The 23,043-nt window shown below is 33.5% G+C and overlaps 1 protein-coding gene across 1 annotated transcript; it reads left to right on the top strand.

The window, feature by feature from the left end:
- The first annotated feature begins 21,476 nt into the window (after positions 1–21,476).
- On the top strand, positions 21,477–22,622 carry LOC134727657 (FMRFamide peptide receptor frpr-18-like). Its single transcript, XM_063592038.1, has one exon. The coding sequence runs from the start codon at positions 21,486–21,488 to the stop codon at positions 22,620–22,622; it is 1,137 nt and encodes a 378-aa protein (XP_063448108.1). The 5' UTR covers positions 21,477–21,485.
- Positions 22,623–23,043: the final 421 nt, after the last annotated feature.

Genomic DNA, 23,043 nt, shown 5'->3' with positions numbered 1-23,043 from the left:
AGATGTGTCACGGTACTTGTCTATCCCAAATTCATGGTTTTCATTTTATATTTGATATTCTCGTGGGATTTTGTCTGATGCTCGGTCTGTTTCTGTGTGTGTTACATTTTAGTGTTATGTCGTTGTTCTCCTCTTATATTTAATGCGTTTCCCTCGGTTTTAGTGTGTTACCCCGATTTTGTCCATGGATTAATGAGTTTTGATCATCGGTATTCTACTGTTGCCTTTATTTAGGGATCCTTTATATTGGCATATCTAAATTAGTCATCGAACTTCGACCATTACCCTGTACTCAACTTATTAAATTAGATTCTTTCTCGAGATATATAGATTTTAGAGACGTATGTTAGGTTAAAATATAATACCACTAGGTGGAAGGAGATCACTCGTAACAAACATCCTAAATATAGGGTAGTCAGAAAAAGTATGCCCGTTAAAAACTAAAACAAAAGTGTTCTAAACACCCTCCCCCATTCTTCAAAATGACAATGTTGCATTATCTAACCTAAGAAATTACCAAAGCAAATACATTGTCCTCTTCCCTTACAGAAAAGAGAGAAAAAATGAAAAACAAATACTTCCTTGATTAAATATCTGAAACGCCTAAAATAATTAAATGAAGAGAAAAAGATGACCGTCAAATTATGCAATATGCGGGTGCTCGTTTAATATTTTTGCCACCCACCCCCATCCCCTCCCCCCCCCCCCCCCCAAACCACCACACACTTGAATGTTTCTATATGATACACCGGAGCTAATTACAAACAAAAAAATCTGAATCCAGATTTTCCCTTTACTTTATAGTGTTAAAAATTTGAAAGAACAAAATAAATTGATTGATAGCGTCGAAAAACTAAGAAAAGAAACATAACCCCCTTTTGAGGTTCAATGGTTGCTCCCATACTTATTAGTTTTTATTCTTTCTTCCCACTTTATAATTGTTTAACAGAGTGAACTTTGAAACGTTCAAACTTAATTTGCAATTAAAGTCATAGTTTCACATGTGTCGCCTGTGATCACCAGAGTTACATTACCTTCATAAAATAAATAGAAAAACCTGATCCACAAAATCTTTTTCTAGATTTATTTCACATTACTTTAAATTTTCAAAACATTGTAGTATCATTGTTTTGCAAATCTCGATAATCCACGTTGACAATTTGCTGATAGTGGACTATACAAAAAAAATGTGTATCATGTCGTTTAATTTAGACTAACGTACTTCAATAATGTCATTACATTTTATTCGTGAAACTCGTGCTTAAACATTTCCCGCGGAAATGTGTGTACTCGTGGTTTACTGAAGTAACTTATCGTGTTACATTTGTTATTCTCGTGGTGTTTTGTCTGATGATTGGTCTGTTTCTGTGTGTGTTGCGTTTCGGTGTTATGTCGTTGTTCTCCTCTTATATTTAATGCGTTTCGCTCGGTTTTGGTTTGTTACCCCGATTTTGTTTTTTGTCCATGGATTTATGAGTTTTGAACAGCGGTATACTACTGTTGCCTTTATTTATCGTATATTTGACACTATTTTTCTTTATTTTCTGATATTAAATGCTTATTTTTGAAAGATAAATTTGTAAGAATTTCAAAGCTCTTATATGTATTACTAGACTAAAGACAATTAACAATCAATTATTCAGTTATTTTGATGTAATGTCAGAATGTTTGGAGTCAAGAACAGAATTGCATATGTGTCCAATGTGGAACTGAGATCACATTAACTAACGAACCACGATAGTCTTTTGACCGACATTTAATTTGGGAAAAGGTATCAGGTTCGACTTCATTCAGATTTATCTCAAATTAATGACTGAGAAATCGGGCTACTTTTTGTCATAAAGTGCCAGAAAACAACGAGTCATTAAAGACATTTTAACACATGGACAACGAATAGCAATAACAGTTCCTTTTCTTTTAATTTTTTTTATATAAATCATGGCTGCATATTCAATCAAATAAATTGGAAACATACATCTTTTTTCTTAACGAGATTACTGCAGTGATTGAAATCTAAAAAGTAGCCAGTGATTCGGTATGTGCACTGTCCAATCAGTTATATGGTTTTTGTAAATAAAAAGAGGACACATTTTGAGTGTAAAGCATGTGACTGTCCGTTAAGTGAGAGGTTTAGCTAGCTAAAACTAGAGGCTCTAAAGAGCCTGTGTCGCTCACCTTGGTCTATGTGAATATTAAACAAAGGAAGTTTTAAGCAGATGGATTCATGACAAAATTGTGTTTTGGTGATGGTGATGTTTTTGTAAATCTTACTTTAATAACCAGTTTTGCTGCTTGCAATTATCTCTATCTATAATGAACTTGGCAAAGTAGTTTCAGTGAAAAATGTTAATAAAAATTTACAAATTTTATGAAAATTGTTAAAAATTGACTATAGAGGACAATAACTTCTTAGGGGGTCAATTGACCATTTTGGTCAGGTTCACTTATTTGTAAATCTTACTTTGCTGAACATTATTGCTGTTTACAGTTTATCTAATAATATTCAAGATAATAACCAAAAACATCAAAATTTCTTTAAAATAACAAATTAAGAGGCCGCAACCTAACAAAGGGTTGTCCGATTCATCTGAAAATTTCAGGGCAGATAGATCTTGACCTGATCAACAATTATACCCCTTGTCAGATTTGCTCTAAATGCTTTGGTTTTTGAGTTATAAGCCAAAAACTGCATTTTACCCCTATGTTCTATTTTTAGCCGTGGCGGCCATCTTGGTTGGTTGACCGGGTCACGCCACACATTTTTTAAACTAGATACCCTAATAATGATTGTGGCCAAGTTTGGTTTAATTTGACCCAGTAGATTCAGAGAAGAATTTTTTAAAAGCTAACGACGACGACAAGTGATGGGAAATGCTTACTTGGCCCGGGCCAGGTGAGCTAAAACAGGTGTATTCCCTATGCTCTACTAAAAAAATCATGTACCTAGTCAGGAATATGACAGTTGTCTATTCGTTTGATGTTTTTGAGCTATTGATTTTGCCATTTGAAGTTGAGACTTTAATTTTTGAATTTTTGACAATACGACTCGCAGGTCTATCTTGCTTTTTGCTGATTTATGTGCATAAATCTGAAATTTTGTTGAAATATAGCAAACATAACACTTTTATGTAAATAGACAATGAACCGCTTATTTTTATTGCACTTACGGAATGTTAAAGTGTCATAAGATATAATCATGTGAATAAAACAATAGCTCCCCTGTGTTATTATATTAAGACGCATTATATAAAGCACTCAAAAGATAGAATGTCAAGATATATAGTGAATGCACATGACATGCGATGCGACAATGCAGCCTTGAAACATTACGAAACCCATTGTTGACATGCAGTATCTTGCCGCAAACCAAGTGAACATGATTGAATAACGACTATTTCGAATTCAATTGAATTCGTAGTTAACACTGTCACTTTGCGTGTCAAGAAAATTGTTTACATATCCATCACAGCCGATTTCTGCATTATTAACCTCTTTATATTACGTTATTGTAAATTAAAACAATCCCAATACCCTCAACTCGATCTTAATTCTTATGAACATTTCCGGGTTTCATTTAGTTTCACCACTTTATTGTCTCATCTCATGTTCATTTACTCTCGCTCTGCATTTTTTCCCCCTTTTCTTTCTACTATAATTTCCTTTTGTATACAATTAATATAGGCATTACATGTTGTGTATCCATCAAAGCACATTTAAGATAAATTGTTGAATGAATCCTAGAAAGACAGACTGATGGATAAGTTGAATTTTGTATCTTGCCTTGTAATTAAATCTAAAACCATCTACCGTACTTACTGCTATTTTAAACATTTTGAATTGCTATATATATAACCGTAAAATTAGAATTGAGAATGGAAATGGGGAAGGTGTCAAAGAGACAACTATCCGGCCATAGAAAAAACCAACAGCATAAGGTCACCTATAGGTCTTCAATGTAGCGAGAAATTCCCGCACCCGGAGGCGTCCTTCAGCTGGCCCCTAATCAAATATATGCTAGTTCAGTGATACTAAACGCCATACTAAATTACCACATGACTGTGGAGTGGAACGACCACAGCTGTTGATACTGGACGGACACTCGTCACTGGCTTTAATCCAAGAGGGAATCAGGGAAAACAGTAATTTTGTCTTTGCCACCACACACCACTCATTATTTACAACCGTTGGATCGTTCAGTATTTGGCCTATTCAATAAACAATATGATAAAGCCTGCCCGGAGTTCGTGCAAGATAATATGCTCCACAAAATTGACAAATGGACATTCCCAAGTTTGTTTAAAACTGCATGAAATGAGACTCTAAGCAAAGAAAATATCAAAAGTGGATTCAGACCATGTGGAATATATCCCTTTAAACCTCATGCAATACCGACCGAGGCCTATCTCCCAAGTGAAGCATTGGAAAACAAAAATGAAACGCCTACATTTGATCAACCATCAGAAAAATCGCCCACTGTAGTACCACAGCACAAGAGTATAGCGCAACAGCAATTCCAACAGCATCCGGCGATGAATTGGTCTCAATTGAAAATAAAGAGCAAGCGTCAACCATGTCAGAAGCTGGTGATTTCGTACACCCAGAAATTGAGGACCACGAAGCTTTACTTCAATTAATATTGGAAGACATGATACATTCAGTCGTTACAGCGGTTGATGATGGTACTATAGAATTGTCTGAGAGTTGGAACAACGAAGTGAATTCATTGTTTCTCCCATTTGAATCAGAAAAGACATTGATAAAGGTTTTTCTCGTGCTAACAACATCAGCCGAGATGAACTTTTACAATATAAAGTCAAAAAGATCAACACGAGGGTGCGTTTTGTGTTGACCTACCATCCAAGATTTGACAACTTATCTCATCTTATCCGCGAAAGTTGGAAAGATATAGAAAAACATCTTGAACTATCTAAGATCTTTCCCGAGGCACCTGTTTTGGCTTTCCGTAGGCCCAAAAGCCTGAAAGACTTGCTAGTGAGAGCTGACTTATCCTCTCAAGCAGGCTTTTCGTCAGTTGACTCTTGTAAGGGTTGTGGAAACAAACGATGTCTAACTTGCAAACAAATACTGATTACCCAGACTTTTAACAGTCACTCCACTGGTACATAATACACCATATTTTGCAATGTTAATTGCAAGACTACAAATGTTGTGTATCATCTACAGTGTAAATGCGGTACACAGTATGTTGGCTAGTCAGAACAGCCGTTTCACAAACGAATGAACGATCATCGTGGCGACTACCAATGCAAGCCAGACCTCCCTATTAGTCGACATTTGAGATCCCCTGGCTATACTTAGGCAGATCTCAATCGACTGACCATTTAAATCATTGACCACGACTCTGCTTGGTCTAGGGAGGATAGACTTTATACTCGGGAAATATTTTGGATTTGAAAATTAACAAGTTTGGTACCAAATGGGATAAATGAAAAGATGTAGTTCGACACCATGCAGTGCTTCACATATGGGTTATATAACTTATTATTACAGTCTCTGTTTTTATTTCTTTACCTTACTCATCTCTAAAATAATTCTGTTGAATGTAACTAAATTGTTATATTCTTTGAGGGATGTATAAGTACCAAGCCATACATACAGCTCTTCAACGGTTTCGGTACTTTTACATCTTCGGATTTCAAATGTTGAGCGTTCCTGATGAAGGTAAATCCAGAAAAGCGCGTCGGACGCAAGAAATTAATAACGTGTTGTTTTCAATATTTTATAAGCGTTTCTCGTATTATATATATCACTCTTGGTTTTCGTATTTCAATTGTTTTTAACTATTCATTTTGGACTCTTATATAGCTTGCTGTTCGTTGTGATCCAAGGCTGCGTGTTGAATGCAGTTTAACCTATACTCGTTGTGACTTGGATGTACAGATGTCTCATTGGCACTTGTCGTTAAACTTTTCAAAATCTTTTTCCAATATGAAATATCTTTCACTTCTTTTATGTTTTCGCAGAAGATCATTAACTTGTTCATCGAAATGATGCGGAAGATACCGCTTTAACTCCAAAAACTATTGTCGACAAGAAACTTGCAACGTCGTAGCTTAATAAAAACCAATGAAAAAAACAGCAAAAGTCCATAAATTCTTCACAGATAACCAAAGCCTGAACAACATGAATGATTGATGGTTGCTAAAAGTCCAGTGGCAAATAGTTCATTCCTTTTTCCCGAGGACATCGAATTATTTATAATGAGAAATTGAGACTGCAACTTCAGGTCGGGTGGGGGGGGGGGGAGGGGAAATTGTATAGGTACAGACATTCAGCATGGCAACATGCAAGTTCTTGACGTGCAGAGAGCGTGGAATTAAAATATTACACTTGGCATCGCATTTATCTCCATTCTGACCGGACGTTGCTACGTACTTATACATCCCGCAAAGCATAATGGACATCTCCCTTTGACAAGAGTTATTTTGCAGGTCGAAAGAAGACCCGTTATGACTTTTTGTTTGTTCCCCCATTGTCCTTTGTGGTATAACACTAACCCCATGTAAGTGTAGGGATGATAATGGGTGCTCTTTTAAGCCCCACCTACGATAGTAGAGGGACATTATGTTTTCTGGTCTGCCTCCGTTCGTTCGTTCGTCCCGCTTCAGGTTAAGTTTTTGGTCGAGGTAGTTTTTGATGAAGTTGAAGTCCAATCAATTTGAAACTTAGTACACATGTTCTCTATGAAATGATCTTTCTAATTTTAATGTCAAATTAGAGATTTTACTCCAATTTCATGGTCCAATGAACACAGAAAATGATAGTGCGAGTGGGGCATTCGTGTACTGAGGACACATTCTTGTTTTTTTATAGTTTATAAATCAGAAAGTAAACTGAATAACATAAATGCTTACTAAGCTTATAATCCTAGTCGTGACTGATCGTAAATTTATAGAAATAAAATGAAAAAAAATCTTAAGAAATAAAAAAAAACTGAACGAAATTGAAAGTTTTAGTTAAATTTAGGAAGTCGCAAATGAGAATATTCACAGTGTCAAAAAGGAATACAGTAAAATACAAAAAAAATATTGAATTCCGAGAAAAAAATCAAAATTGAAAATCCTTAATCAAAAGGCAAAATCAAACGAATGGACACCGATGTGTGAACAGAAGAAGCAGACATGATTCTTAGTTACATATACTTGTATGTACATAAAAAGTAAAAAATGTCTAAAATGGGTACATCAATCAACATAGTGTTATAATCTTAATCACTATAAAACAAAAAAATATGAACAAACATTTACAATGGCTCAATGACGGGATGTGCAAGTACAGAACCACGTCATATGTAATAAAGAAACACAAGGTATACAGAATAAGCATATAAGCAGAAACGAAGACAAGATTACTAAAATAATTATAGAACAAACACACAATGCCGGAATGTACAAGAGCCACGGCGTTAAGTTAAGAAACACGAAACGATATATAGACCAACCATTCTAGCCTAAAAAAAAAGACAATTTTTTTACTCATTTTTTTGAATATACAATTATTTCTTATTGAATGGACGTTCGATTCGATTCTAATAAACTATGTTAATTTTGATTTCTAAACATTTAACAGATACAGATTCATCTACCTTGTACTTTAAAAAAAATAACGGGCTTTTCATATATAGCAAACGATACATAAAAACAAATATCGCTAACAAAATATTTTAGAAATTATTAGATAATTTCAAACTGCAAACTTCAATATGAAGAAACTTTAATGTTGTCAATAATATTCATTATACGGTTGATTAAACTAGGCAATACTTCATACTTAAAATAAATAAGACGACATAAAATGATCTATTAAAAGTTGTTTGTAGACAAAAGACATATTTCAAAATATTTGCCGCAGCTCTTCATTTCCTGCATTTTAGAAACAAAATTGATGAAAGGCTCAAATATACGATATTATTGTCATTTTATATGTGCACATCCCTTCAGACCACATTTTTTTTTAACAATAAAGAATGAAATAAATTCTTCTTTTTGTCAAACAATCCGTCTTGGATATATAAAGGAAATTAATCAGGCCAGTACAAGCTGTTGTTGTATATTAGAGATATCTTCGCAATTGTCATCGTTCTTGACATTAAAAATATTACTAACCATAGACTTGCGATCTACAGTCTTCACTAGAGCATTTGCATTATTCACGTATCAGGATACGTGCACGGATCGACGAATACGTATCGAACAGATTTGTTTACAATAATGATTTTATCCCGATCTTAATTAAAATTAAATCCATTATGTAATATTTTTGTCTGGACCAATTTGACTTTAATAATTTGTCCTTTCCTCATATACGTGTTAAACGATACGTCGATACGGATACGCCAGCAAATACTTGATTAATGCAAATGCTCTAACTAGAGCATTTGCATTATTCACGTATCTATATACGTGCACGGATCGACGTATACGTATCGGGCAGATTTGTATAAAATAATATTTTAGTCCCGACCTCAATTAAAACTAAACTGATGTAAAATATGAACCAAATATTGATGATATATAGTTAAAACACTAAATAGTCATTGATTTTATAAGATCAAGAACATACACACATTGTATTTAGGAACTGTGTGTGATAAGTGTATCTTTTTCATATACAAATATTTTATATATGAAAGGATCAAATCGAACACACCTTGTCTACAGAAATTAACGGGAACATTATGTACTAATACAAGTGTGTTAACTGCCCGGGTCATTGTACTTTAGGCGGGTCAAGAGGGAGAATAAGGGAAACTAATCTATAATTTATTTTAAAATTATCATTGAATTTTGGCAGAATATGGTCCCGGTCCCATTATCAAACTGCTTATAAACCCGTTGAATTAAGCGAGACTATCCCCATCTCCATTTCACTTATATAAAAAAAAATCTCGATCCACCACTGATTGCTACACAAGTTATGTTTGTTTCTTTATACTACACAGGCTATACGTATAGGGGGGCGTTGATGACAATTTCGCCGTGTCCAAATAATGAGATCGTCCGTTTTATTTGCTGTAACTGCATGGCACATGTTGCTTAGATAGTTCAATATTCCTGTCTCTACATCCCTTTCAATCACAAAATTAAATCTTCAAGAAATATTTATTTTCATCTATTTTATGTAATTTCAATCGTAACAGTGTGAAAAAATTAAACTACTTTTGTGGATATCAAGAAGGGAGCATTTTTAGTTTATCGATAATGAGAGACGCTAGAGACAAAAGATGTTTTTTTTTATATTGTGTTTTAGAAAATAAAAATAAAACATGAAATACATGTTGCCGATAAAAAGGATTAAGGTTGCACAATTGCTTCGGACTGATAGTATCAAATGCAACGCACCTTTTCTTAACTGGAAACAGTATTTAGCATCAATTATGGTATATACTATTTACATTTATATTGTCAAGTATAATACATCTAAAAATCGTTAATAATGTACAGTAAACACATAAAATACATACTCATAGCTTTATTCGATATGTTTTCAAGTTGTCTACATCTGTAAGGTGCACTCGTGCTAACGATTTGTGATACGTACGTAGTCTCGATAACTAAGACGCATTTAAATATAGCGTCTGGGGTGATTAACCAGACTGGTCAGATATTTATAGGGGGCGTAACAAATAATTAAATATAGAACATATCTATAAATAGCACTTCCGTTATCCCCATTATATTAAGAAACAATCAATACAAAGGGTGAACAGTGTAAGTTACAGTAACGTTACTTGTATAAAAATTATGTGATTATTAAAACTGACATTTTGGAATTGACCCTATTTTGCCTAACTTGCAGATGGGCAATTTTAATAGAACGATCAAAAACTGTAATTAGCGGCGGTCTTTTTTCCTGAATTTTGAGACACATGTAAAAAAAAAAATAAGAATTAACACAGGATTTTTTTTCACGGTTAAAATTTGGTTGATTATATAAGGGAAACAATGTAGCATGACTGCATGCAGAGTGCCCTTCTAATAACAAGGTCTGGATCAGCCACCGTTTGCGTATAGGGGATAACACGCTCCGCTGTGTGCTAAGAGAGTCCAGGAATCCGTATAGGTGGACCGTCGTACATAAAGCCATACAATATACCCTTATTTTCTGGTGAGTTATAGTTTCTCCGACATGTACAACGAACGGCCTATAATTTTATATTTATTGTCATTTTTTCCGTCCTGAACATTACCATTATTTTCCACAAGACGATAACCAAGCAACCCAAAATCAATCTATTTGTATATTTATAACACACCACGTTTAATATTCTCTTATCTTCATACTTTAAATGCAATTTTTCTATATTTTTATATTATAGCATACACTCTCTATTCTATGAAATATTTGCAACTTGACCTTAAGCAACCAACAGTCGGTATATTGATCTATATTGTATCCACATTAGTCTGTATTCTTTATTTTTTCCCTTTTTTCTTCGTTTTGTCTCGTTATTCTAATTTCTGTAAATTCTTGTTATGATTTATGCTTTCCTTTTCTATAAAATCTTTCAGATATCTGACGCACTTACCTTACTCGAAAAGCACACATCAAGTTACGTTTATGGAAAGAAAAACAACTCATACAAATACTAAGATTTCAATGTAGAAAATCCTCCATATTAAACAACTTATTACTGGAGTGGCATATCAGTGAGATCATACGTACAATGAGCCAACTCAATTTGTATTTGCAAAATTAACTGATCTTAAAATTGCAAACGACAGAATAGTCTGAATGTTTCACAATAATCGATATCGCCTAATCCTTTTGGGAAGAAAACATTTAGGGACCAATCTTCACAGTCACACTACCACTTTGCCAGTCTCCGTGTCCATGAAGAAATACATAAGTTAACCAGTCATTCATGAAACCCAATACTCTTTGAATACATGTTTGAATCAATCACACGGAAAAGATGGAATGGGATTTATCCCATACTGCATGATAACTTTAAAAAAATAAATAACTGAAAAGTGTATTCTCCTACAACAAAGTTAACTATAATCCTGAGTTCACCAGTAATACGAATTGGATATACCAATATACATCATGTATTAAAGGGCAGCTTTACAAAAATTCTCCTCTACATGTGATTCTTTATATAAAATAAGGAGATTGGTATGATTGCTTATGAGGCAACATCCTAGCATTGTTCAAATGACATGGATGTTCGCAAATATAATCACTGCTCGGCCTTCAATATTAAGAAAACTCCATACCATATAAATAACTGAGAAGGGACAGACATGTAAATGAGAGTGAGATACAATTCAAACGTGAAAACTGTTAAATTTCTTATATGATTTTTAATTTATTTAACTATCTGACAACAATGTGATTCTTGATTTTTGTTTTATTTACCTAGAATAAATGTCTGTGTACCTTTTTTCGCTTTATGGTTGCTGTCAGAATAATGTTTATACTGTGATTATAATGATTGCTGGCTGCTTCAGTAATTAAAAACAAATATTTGAATCTTTTTTTTTCTTATAAAATTGGAGCTGTTTATGATACAAGAAAATTCAAGTATTATAGATTTTTTTTTAATTCTTCACATTTTACACATAAGATCTGTGTCCAGAAATCTTCATTGGTTTGTCTACAAAAGAAATTAAATGTTAAAATCATGCATATTAATTTTTGGTCACCAGCATATAGCATATATGAAAAACAAAATGTTTGGAAAAAACATCATATATAAATATACATTTTAAAATGTCTTGGTGCAAGCTGAGTCCCGCTACGGCATGCGACATTATCGCGCTGTGTTGACGACACAACCCATTGTTGGCATTGGGTTGTTTCCTGTTCTTTTGTCGGGTTGATGTCTCTTTGACACATTCCCTGTTTGTATTCTCTATCATAGTCATGTATGAATTTTTATCATTATTGAAGGCCATACAGTTGTCTATAATTGCTCACATCCACCTCGTTTGAACTTGTGGTGGATAACTGTTCGTTGGTATTCATACCGCATGTTCTAATTTGTATAATTGAACTTTTGGTACTTTTGATCACTTAATCATGTTGATGTCTACTTTTGGTAATGTATATCACTGGGATCACCGGCTGTTGCCTCATTGACACCTCCTTTCATTGATGCTGGATCTATTGTTTTGCATAAAATCGAATTTTCAGTGTTTTCCTCATGCCATGGTTTCATTTCAAGGTTTAGAAAGCCAATTGGTATATATTCACCGACAACATTGCATGTATTCATTTTTGATTTTTTTTGTGTGGAAAAAATGCCTTTTATAAGTTCAAAAAAGTATTGTCTAGTTGACCAGTCCAGACTTTGATTACTAACAGTATATTTAAATTACTTTTTATAACAACGTGTCCCACTTCTTTATGTTTGTATATACTAAATGCATTTGTTAAAAAAAAAATCAAGCATAAATCGTTTTGACCGTTTGGTGTATGTTCAAATTGGCATCTTCTAGAAATACTTTGTTTGGTTTTCTTCTGCTAATGGTTTTTGATTGCGTTCCCTCCTTTAAATGTGAACAACATTGCGCATCCTTCCCCCCCTCCCTTTTTTTTTTTACACATATCAAAATGCGAACTCCATTATACACTACAGACAGATACAACAACCTTATCCTGGATGAAGTTCATATTTCATAGCACTTTTCAATAGTATTTATAAAGTTAAAGATACTACAAATCAACTGGCACAAAATGTATTTATAGCGTACACACGACTGTTCGAGTGGTCCCAATCAACACAAAAATTGCCATTTATTGTATATAATTATTAACTAGCTTGCGTAGCACGGACACGCATGAAAGAATATAAATAATCGATGTCTCAGGTTGTATTAAAATTTATGTAACAGTTTGTGTTGTTATATCATCTTACCAAAGTTTGATGTGCTACTATTTTCCTTTGCGGTGATGGAAGCCATGCTGTCTGGTGTTTTCCACGACTTGTATGTCGTCACAAAAATTATAAATAGCTTTAAACAACAATCGGTACACTCGGGCTTTTCAATAGTATTATCGTAATATAATTTCTTCCGAAGTCAATAACCAACTTCTTGGTTATTCGTCTTGGACATTATCTTTAAATACAAGCTAAAAAATCCGATACTATTCCGAAAGTCATAAATTACCATTTTTATATCACTTGTCATCCAGACGCTCTACTTTGAAAAATAAAGCGGCTGGATGATCGAGACTAGATACGTACGCGGATACGTGTAAAATGGGCGCACGAGGATAGTTTGTTACTTTAGTCAAACATTATCATAACTCAAGGATCTTTTCTTCAGGAAAAAAATAATTGGAGTATATATCTCAATTGAAATAATATTTTTGATTGAAGTCGGATATTATAACTTCTTTGATATAAATTGATCAACTCAAACAATTAGACACAATAAACATTAAGAGCCTCATATATCTGATTTAAGAATGAGGGGTGTACTCGATTCATAAAACGTATCCAAAACGTTTAATTAAAATGACCCATTTTTTTACAACAATCACCTTTGTGAGTTAAAATATATTTTGATCAGAGAGATTAAGAAAATAAAAGCTATTTTTATTTTTTATAGACTTCTTTATAATGCATATTTATATTTTCCTGATTGTTTTAGGATCAACGTAGAATTGTATTTGTTATATTTTGGTTCCTTCTTCATTTTCTTCTAGAATTGACGCAGTATGGACTTCGTTTTGCAAGTCCTTGAAATGCTCCGAAACTTTTCATCGCTTTTTGATGTAGATTTGAATGAATTGTTTTCGACGCCATTCTATGACAATATCTAGAAACTTATTATTTTGGGATGAACCCCCATCTCCAAACCGCCAGGGGAGAAATGTGTTTGGATCATTAATTATGCGATGTCGCCAATTTTATAACTCGACAGAGGAAATCCCAGAAACATTTTTAGATATTAATAATTCATTTTATCAGTATATGGTTCTTCTACCCGGCGTAGACCCTCGAGCTCCCAGATTGATCGCCGAAATCAGTTGTTGGTGTTTACATGTATGTGGTTGAAATCATAACATGTAATGGACATAATTTCTCTGATCTTTGACTTGAGCATCAATTTTCCCAAATATCACGCATTGTTCACGCAACCTGGCAATAACTTGAGGCCCATTTATGACATACTATATTTTGGCCAAACAGCGAGTAATGGTTTGGGTATGCGGGACAGATAGAGATATATTCCCGAGGTTGTAGGTTGTGTAAATGGCACCTCGCACGAAATATATCATCCAAGCAACGAAACACAACAATTATATTACAATGGTCATCGTCGTTTTTATTGCAAACACACGCAAGTTGTTATTGACAATGAATTGCGTATACAACATGTAAAGTCTGGATTTTTAGGACAAATCAACAATGCTCAATCGTTTGCCCTGATGTCGGGAATTTCCGTAAATGGACAGCTCCCTATTCCGTTACACTGGTTTTTTTTTACATGGCAACTGCATAAATCAATCGTGACATCCTCTGATAACAACATTTACTTTAGCTCATACCAATCGACGTCCGTTGCCCGTAGGCGAAGTTTGATACATTTTACCGTGTTGTGAGAAGGTATCGTGTTTATGTAGAGCATGTTATTTGGTTACTCAAACTTTTTTTTTTGTTGGAACTATATACAGACATCATAGTGATGCTTAACTTAAGGTTGTTTGTGTGTGGGCAGCTCTTGTTGCATGAAGAACCTATTTGTCTATTTAATTTTATATTGGGTTTATTAGTATTATCGGTATGTGAGTTTTTATATACGATTAACTATTCTTATTGTATGTTTTGCATTAAAAATATCTTTATCGGGACCAACCTGGCTTAATTTATCCTTTCGTCATATACGTGTTATACGATACGTCGATACGGATACGCCAGCAAATACTTGATTAATGCAAATGCTCTACTAGAGGTCGGTCATTTACAAACGTATCAACCGTATCGTATACGTTGACGTATCCGCATCTGCAGATATATCAAAAAATAATATGTGATCCCGACCTTATTAATAAGACCATGCTTCATTTAAAAAAAAAAAAATTGGAATCTCTTTGAAGCAATTAAACATACACTTTCAATATTTGTCATAGTGGTGTTTTGTAAAAAAAATTAAGGGGTTCTATAAACAACTTTTACATGCCCTTAAAAGGAAGCCAATGTAGTGCAGGTACACGAATATTGTACACAATCCTATAAAAATTTAGTTAAAAAAATATTTCAAGATCTTACATGAATAAACACATACTTATATTCATGTAAGGAACTTTAAATATTGTTCATTTGCGATTTTATCGTAAAGGTAATAGAAAAGTACTGAGTATCACTCTATTTGTCAAATAACAATTTCGTTCTACGTGAGCACAAGTTCACACACAAACAAAGTTTCCCGTATTCACTCCTATCATGCATGTAAACTGTTCCAACTGTCCGGAATATTTTTAAAAGTCGGGTTACATATTCCACAAAAAACTCGATATTTCCTAATTGTTTTGTAAATTTCTCCATTAGAAATTAATCAGTCGCCCATTTGCATTATTGAAAATACTCAAAATTAAAGCTCGGGATCACATACTGTTTTTTGGTACATCTGCAGATACGGATACGTCAACGTATATGATACGGTTGATACGTCCTCTATAACCAGACTCGTACATTTAAAAAAAAAGTAAAAACAAAGAAATGTTGGCACTTTTACTGTAATGGTCTTAAATGTGAACTTCTGTATGTAGACTTAATGAAAATACGGATTTATTGTGTTATTAAAATTTACTGTTACAAAATATTAGCAATTATTATAAATTAAGGAATGTATCTCCCTCATGCACAGCTCTGATTCCTTTCACTGATTTGGCTAAACTTTTTAGACCTTTTGGATAGCTCTTCATCTTTTATATAAGCTTTTGATTTCAAATATTTTGGCCACGAGCATCACTGAAGAGACATGTATTGTCGAAATGCGCATCTGGTGCAAGAAAATTGGTACCGTTAACTTTATTACTACCACTGGGTCGATGCCTCTGCTGGTGGACTATTAGTCCCCGAGGGTATCACCAGCCCAGTAGCCAGTATTTCGGTACTGGCATGAAAATACGGATTTATTGTGTTATTAAAATTTACTGTTACAAAATATAAGCAATTATTATAAATTAAGGAATGTATCTCCCTCATGCAAAGCTCTGATTCCTTTCACTGATTTGGCTAAACTTTTTAGACCTTTTGGATTATAGCTCTTCATCTTTTATATAAGCTTTGGATTTCAAATATTTTGGCCACGAGCATCACTGAAGAGACATGTATTGTCGAAATGCGCATCTGGTGCAAGAAAATTGGTACCGTTAACTTTATTAATGAGCTCTTGATTTGTGTTAATCTATTCATCCTTAATCACTTAAATAACACGATTAAATTCATTCGTTTAATATTTATATAATTAGTGTTGTCAACGATTATCCGATTAACTGGACCATTTTTCAATTTTTATAGATTTGATATAATTATAAAGTAAAATCACTAAACTACTGAAATCAGAGGAAAATTCCTAATCAAATGACAAAATGAAAAGATCAAACAAATGGTTAACAACTGTTAATTCTTAAATTGGTACAGGCATTTTTTTCAAGTAGAAAATGGTGGATTAAACCTGGTTTCACAGGTAGTCTTACCTCACCCCCTTTTATCAACATTATATTGCCAACGATGTGTAATAAAAACAAACAGACACAAAAGGCTAACACGTCAACATAGAAGTGCAGCAGCCAACACTGTGCTACAACCTGAATGACTTAAAAACAAACAAATATAGACGTAACAAAGAAACATAAAAGAGTAATAGATAAAACAATTTTTTTCTTAGTGGTGTACGTATTGACATTAACCGTGCATTTTGTTGAATTGTAGAAATGATGGTAATTTTATTAAATTAGATTAATCAATTGTTTTATAGGTAAGAAGTTATCAAAAGTACCAGGATTATAATTTAGTACGCCAACCGCGCGTTTCGTCTACATAAGACTCATCAGTGACGCTTATATCATTTTTTTTTTTAGCCAAACAAGTACAAAGTTGAAGAGCATGGAGGATCCAAAATTCCAAAAAAGTTGTGCCAAATACGGCTAAGGTAATCTATGCCTGGGATAAGTTTAAGTTTATTTTTAAATCACTCATTGACAAGTACACATTGTGTGCAACAAGAAAGAGGTATACAAAAAACAAATCGGTCAATAAATATGACAAAGAAAAAGTGGTTTTCATTATACTTAGGATAGTACAAGCGTAATGAAAACCAAGATATAATTATATCATTATTAATAGAGTATTCGCATTGCAGATATTATACTGACCAGGTTAAACGAATAGGGTACGTCAGAAATAATTCTAAAGACTTTTCTGTTATTGTTGGTATCAATTGATTCCATGGAATATAACTGGTTTGCTGAGTTACTGAATGTTTCAAAAATGTGGGTGTTCTGTACTGCATTTCTTTGTACATCATGTGCTTTGATTCTCAGTCATTATTTAATTTCTATAAAACTATTATCTCTTACAAATACATCCTTTCTTTCGTTTTTGTTTGTCTGCTTTAACACAGGATATAGGTTTTACTCATCTTTTCTATTTTTATCGGGAATTGCGCCCTGATAGAAATATTTGTCCCCAGTAATTTGCAACAGCTTCTCATAACTAACTGTTTATCTTTCCAAGATACAAATTTAGTCATTAAAATTCTTTGATTAGTTTGTCTTTGCTTTTCAAATGATGTACTGAGACAAAATTGATAGTTTTTTTAGAATACAATTCTTTAAAGTGTTCTCTGTATCCTCATTTGGGGGCTGTTTTATTCTGGATATAATTATACTGTAACTTTAATCGCCATTCACTCTCAAGATTTGTTAATCGCTCAACGAATGTGTTTTCTTTATCACTGTTTACTTCTAACAAAGATATGTATTTTCGACATTTTTTTTGCAGCAATCTATAACTTTATGCACAAACTACCGATTCGTTCTACATTTCATCAATCATTTTATATTGGTTAAAAAGTAAAATCACAAAAATAGTGACCTCAGAGGAAAATCAATTAGGAAAGTCCATAATCACATGGCAAAATCAAATAACAAAACGCATCAAAAACGAATGGACAAGAACTGTCATATTCCTGACTTGGTACAGGCATTTTCAAATGTAGAAAATGGTGGATTAAACCTGGTTCTATAGCGCTAACTCTCTCAATTTAATAACAGTCTCATTAAACTCCGTTATATTTACATGATGCGTTAAATAAGCAGTCACAATTAATAAAATAGTCAAAATATGAGTACATCAGTCATCATCGTATAACAATTTTAAAAGGGGACAATTTAACCGAACACAAAAACATCTTCTATCTACGAACACATTAATTGATTTGAGTGTCTTACGTCAGAAAATTTTATACGTCACATAAATGTGTCGTTAATAAAATTAACGGTACCAATTTTCTTGCACCAGATACGCATTTCGACAATACATGTCTCTTCAGTGATGCTCGTGGCCAAAATATTTGAAATCCAAAGCTTATATAAAAGATGAAGAGCTATAATCCAAAAGGTCCAAAGAGTATAGCCAAATCAGTGATAGGAATCAGAGCTTTGCATGAGGGAGATACATTCCTTAATTTAAAATAATTTCTAATATTTTGTAACAGCAATTTTTAATAACACAAACAATCCGTATTTTCATGCCAGTACCGAAGTACTGGCTACTGGCCTGATGCCCTAGGGGACTAATAGTCCACCAGCAGAGGCATCGACCCAGTGGAAGTAATAACATTAACGGTACCAATTTTCTTGCACCAGATGCGCATTTCGACAATACATGTCTCTTCAGTGATGCTCGTGGCCAAAATATTTGAAATCCAAAGCTTATATAAAAGATGAAGAGCTATAATCCAAAAGGTCCAAAAAGTATAGCCAAATCATTGATAGGAATCAGAGAATCGTTAAATGTGCATACAAACAGTTTTAAAATTTACATAGGCAATGTAAGCATACAGGGTTAAAAAATCTTAAGTATGTAAGAATAAATTACAGAAATAGACCGATATTAAAACTAGTCCAACAGTTATTGGTAGAATTTATGAGAATCCAAAAATAGTTAATACAACTACGCGATTGAATGATTTTGACGTTTGTGGTTCAACGTATATAGTAATTCATAATAGAAATATATCATAATGACATATAATAGACCAATATAACACTGACGGGATCTTTTAAATTACAGAGTCACGTAATAAGAAGAAAAGAAATACAAAAAGTCGCAAATACAAAACAAACCACAAAAAGCCAATACAAACACATTGACGAGATGTATAAGTACCGAGCCACGTCAAACTGATATCACATAAAACCATTCAACAGTAAAAGTAATATTAATACTAGAACAAAGACAAATGAAAGAACAATAAAACATGATAAACAACATCAGTACGCAGAATCTATACATCAAGACCATCGTGTATTTTTGAGAAGTTGATGCGGAATATTTATCAACAAGGTCTTGATACCTTCCGATGAACTTTTTTAGAAAAAGGACGAGAAAAACAGTTTTGCTCTTCTGTTCAATACTTTCATTGAATCTAATCCCTCAAGTTGGAATAATCTTGTAACTTCACGCTCAATGTATTGAGTCGAGCTATCGAGATATGCCATGACAGTGTTGCGTCGCCACCGCAGGCGTGTATCTCCCCTCAGCGCATTGACCACTTATGATACTTCGACATATCAAGGTGTTATATATATTAAATACACACTTCTAAAAGGGTTCGACCTGCTACTACAACTTTAACTGTTTTGGTTTTACAGAGACATAACTTATAAAAGTTCACACCCTGTTTATTTCTGTATTAAGGCACAACATGAAACTGCAGGTTTGACAATAGTAATAAATTATACTATGACATTATATAAACAAAAGAAGTCCCAAGTAGATACACTACACTTTAAAAAGTTTAAGATTAATTTATCAATCGCATAGTTAACTGAATATTTTTCAGGTGAGGTGCATAGACCCCAAGATAGATAAGGTGCTCCAAATTCAAACTTGAAAGCACCGCTTAATTTGACTACCGCTATATAAAAGGATTAAATAAAGATAAATAATTTACGGAAGCTATTAACTGAATACTAATGCAAGGTGCTCCAAATTCAAACTTGAAAGCACCGCTTAATTTGACTACCGCTATATAAAAGGATTAAATAAAGATAAATAATTTACGGAAGCTATTAACTGAATACTAATGCACCGGGTGCAATAAAGCTCGACTCTCGGTGCAAATAAAGTTAAAGAATAATATAAGTTAAAGAATGATTTCTTTAGAAATATTTTTTCAAAGTAAATGCAATACATTTATTGTTGTTGCAATTGATGTCTTGAGACCCAGACCGACACCGTTGTAATACATTTGTCATCGTCTATGCGTTTCAGACTACATAGTAGATAAATGCATGACGTTGTGGGTTTGTTGGTACATGTAATCAGCCCCAAATCGCCACGCACAGCGGAGTTTAATGATCGATTTTCTACAGCTCGACATAATGTGCAATGCTCTGTTTTGAAAGGTGTTCATTACACCATATGTTTTCCCCCACATATCGTTTCCATATGATAAGATAGGCTCAACTGTTGATGGGTACAACTTGAAGAAAACATGATGAGTCATACCCCACTTCCCTCTTTTACATTTCCGTAAAGGACACCAACTGCAAGACCATTTAATATTGTGTAGACTTAAATCACAGTATGCTATCTCTATGAAATTTTGTGATTGCATTAGTGTATATTGTGGTACGAGTAACATGCTTTATCATGTCATTTTGAAGCACTTCACGGAATTTTCTGTGAGACGCCAGAAAAAATGAAAGCATGAACGCTTTCACACTTTTACCGAGACAACAAAAAATCATGTTCTGTATTTGAATTAACGGACACTATACATTCATCGTGGTATTTATTAAATTAATTATTTGTCTGAACGTCTTTTCGTCGCAATAAAAACTGTCCAGTTTTCAAAAAAACTGATAAAAAAAATATTTCGATTGTACGACATACTATATTTAAAAAAAAGTTACTATGGTACTTAAAAAATAATTAAGTTTTGTACTTTGAAATAATAAACTACAAGTTAACTAACATTTACTATCAGAATAATGTTTACCAAAGAAATGAAACATAGTTCTATTGAGCATTAATGGGATCAATGTTTCCTCCACTATATATTATCATACGGGTTCATATCTTGTCCACTTATTTATAATTAAAGATCAAAGATGGGAAGTATTCTATAAATCAAAATTACCTGAGATAATGATTGAATGTAGGTGTTGCTAAATTGATCACGTGATATTCCGCAATGCATTTAAAAGACATAAGTTCTGTCCATTTTTCACGGAAGTATACAACACAGTAAAGCAGTGTTTTACAATATTTCGAGATGAATATCAATACGACGTGCGTAGACAATATGACAAATGTTCAATCTCCAGACAGATCAGATTATCTGATACTCCAGGTAGAAACAGTACGATTAATTAGAAATATTTGTTATCTTGGAATAACACCATTTTTGGTAATCGTCGGACTAATTCTGAACTCACTTTGTTTTATGCTGTTTTGTAGAATAGGGAACAAATCTTCAACTGTTATTATGTTATTTGCAATAACTGTCACAGATGTTTTTACATTAGTAAATGGAGGACTCAATTCTGTATTTTATGCTTCACAGACGTACGAGGTGCCTTTCACTAAAAACCAGCAGAGACTTACAGCCCCCATATACTCTACATACTTGAATTCTCTTCCTGGAAGAATCGGAAACTTCATTATATTCCTTATTTCACTGGAGAGGCTTTTCTGCGTATTGCAGCCACTGAAGATTCGTATGTACTCGACGAAACGGAACTCATATATAGCTGTATGCGTGGCGTTCATTTTACCAGCAACCTCCAGTATACCGAATCTGTTCCTTTATAATACTGAAAAAGTGTATTCAAATACCACAGGTCAGTTTACAACCGTTTTAAGAGCAACGTCTTATGGTAAGGATAAAGATCTAACAAATGCAGTATATATAACACAGGAAATTCTATGGCGTTATATACCTGTCATAGGAGTTACTGTCGCAAGTTCAATCACCGCTATGTTAGTATTACTAAATGCTAAACGTCGTTTGGTCATGGCTAAAGCTAGCATAAAATCCAGGCCAGAGAGTCAAACTATGAATAAAGAAAGCCAGGTCACAAGAATGCTGTTGGTTGTAACTGCCGTGTTCGTTCTTTGTCAACTACCAGGTACTATATTACGTATGATAATAAACATCCATCCTGACATGAATCCTATGCGGTACTTAAACAATGTATACGAAGTTGCTTTCCCGATAACGTATGTTATGTTAGTCATTAATTCTGTCGTGAATTTCATCATCTATTACAATACGAGCACTATATACAGGACAAAAATAAGACAGATGTTTAACTGGTCTCCATCTGAGAAAATGAAGAGCACGTATTCAATGTCAAATAGTCATACCAACTGTTCATTTATACCTGATCACACTGCGAATGACTTCTAACGACCTGGACAACTTTAACACCACCTACATTAAGATTTTGTTCGTATTATGTGAGTAATATATATTTGAATAACTATGTTTTACCTATATTAATTGATGTACATGTATTAATAATATTTTTTTATTGTGCATAGTATTAATGGCTTCTTTTAGTTGTTTCTTTAAATAAAATTTTAAAATGTATAATATTTCTTTGACCTTTTTAGGAGTAGGGCAGCAATTGCAATGACTTAATTTTCAATATCATGAATGAACTAAAATAATTTCGTCACATTCCTATTTTTCATTACAAATAAGTTAATATTTGTTCAGCTGAGCGGCAACGATGTGTTCTACATTTACAAGTGTACTGTTTGTGGAAATGTAATACACCTACTCTTGTTGACGAGTGGTGTATTTGTAGCACAGCAACACGGGAATA

Source organism: Mytilus trossulus, chromosome 8 (genome assembly GCF_036588685.1).
Source record: "Mytilus trossulus isolate FHL-02 chromosome 8, PNRI_Mtr1.1.1.hap1, whole genome shotgun sequence".
NCBI classification, from domain to species: Eukaryota; Metazoa; Mollusca; class Bivalvia; order Mytilida; family Mytilidae; genus Mytilus; species Mytilus trossulus.
This window is presented reverse-complemented; position numbering and strand designations above follow the sequence as displayed.

Bases quoted from the DNA above. Each gene is read 5' to 3' on its own strand.
- LOC134727657 (XM_063592038.1), top strand. From the start codon at position 21,486: ATGAATATCAATACGACGTGCGTAGACAATATGACAAATGTTCAATCT.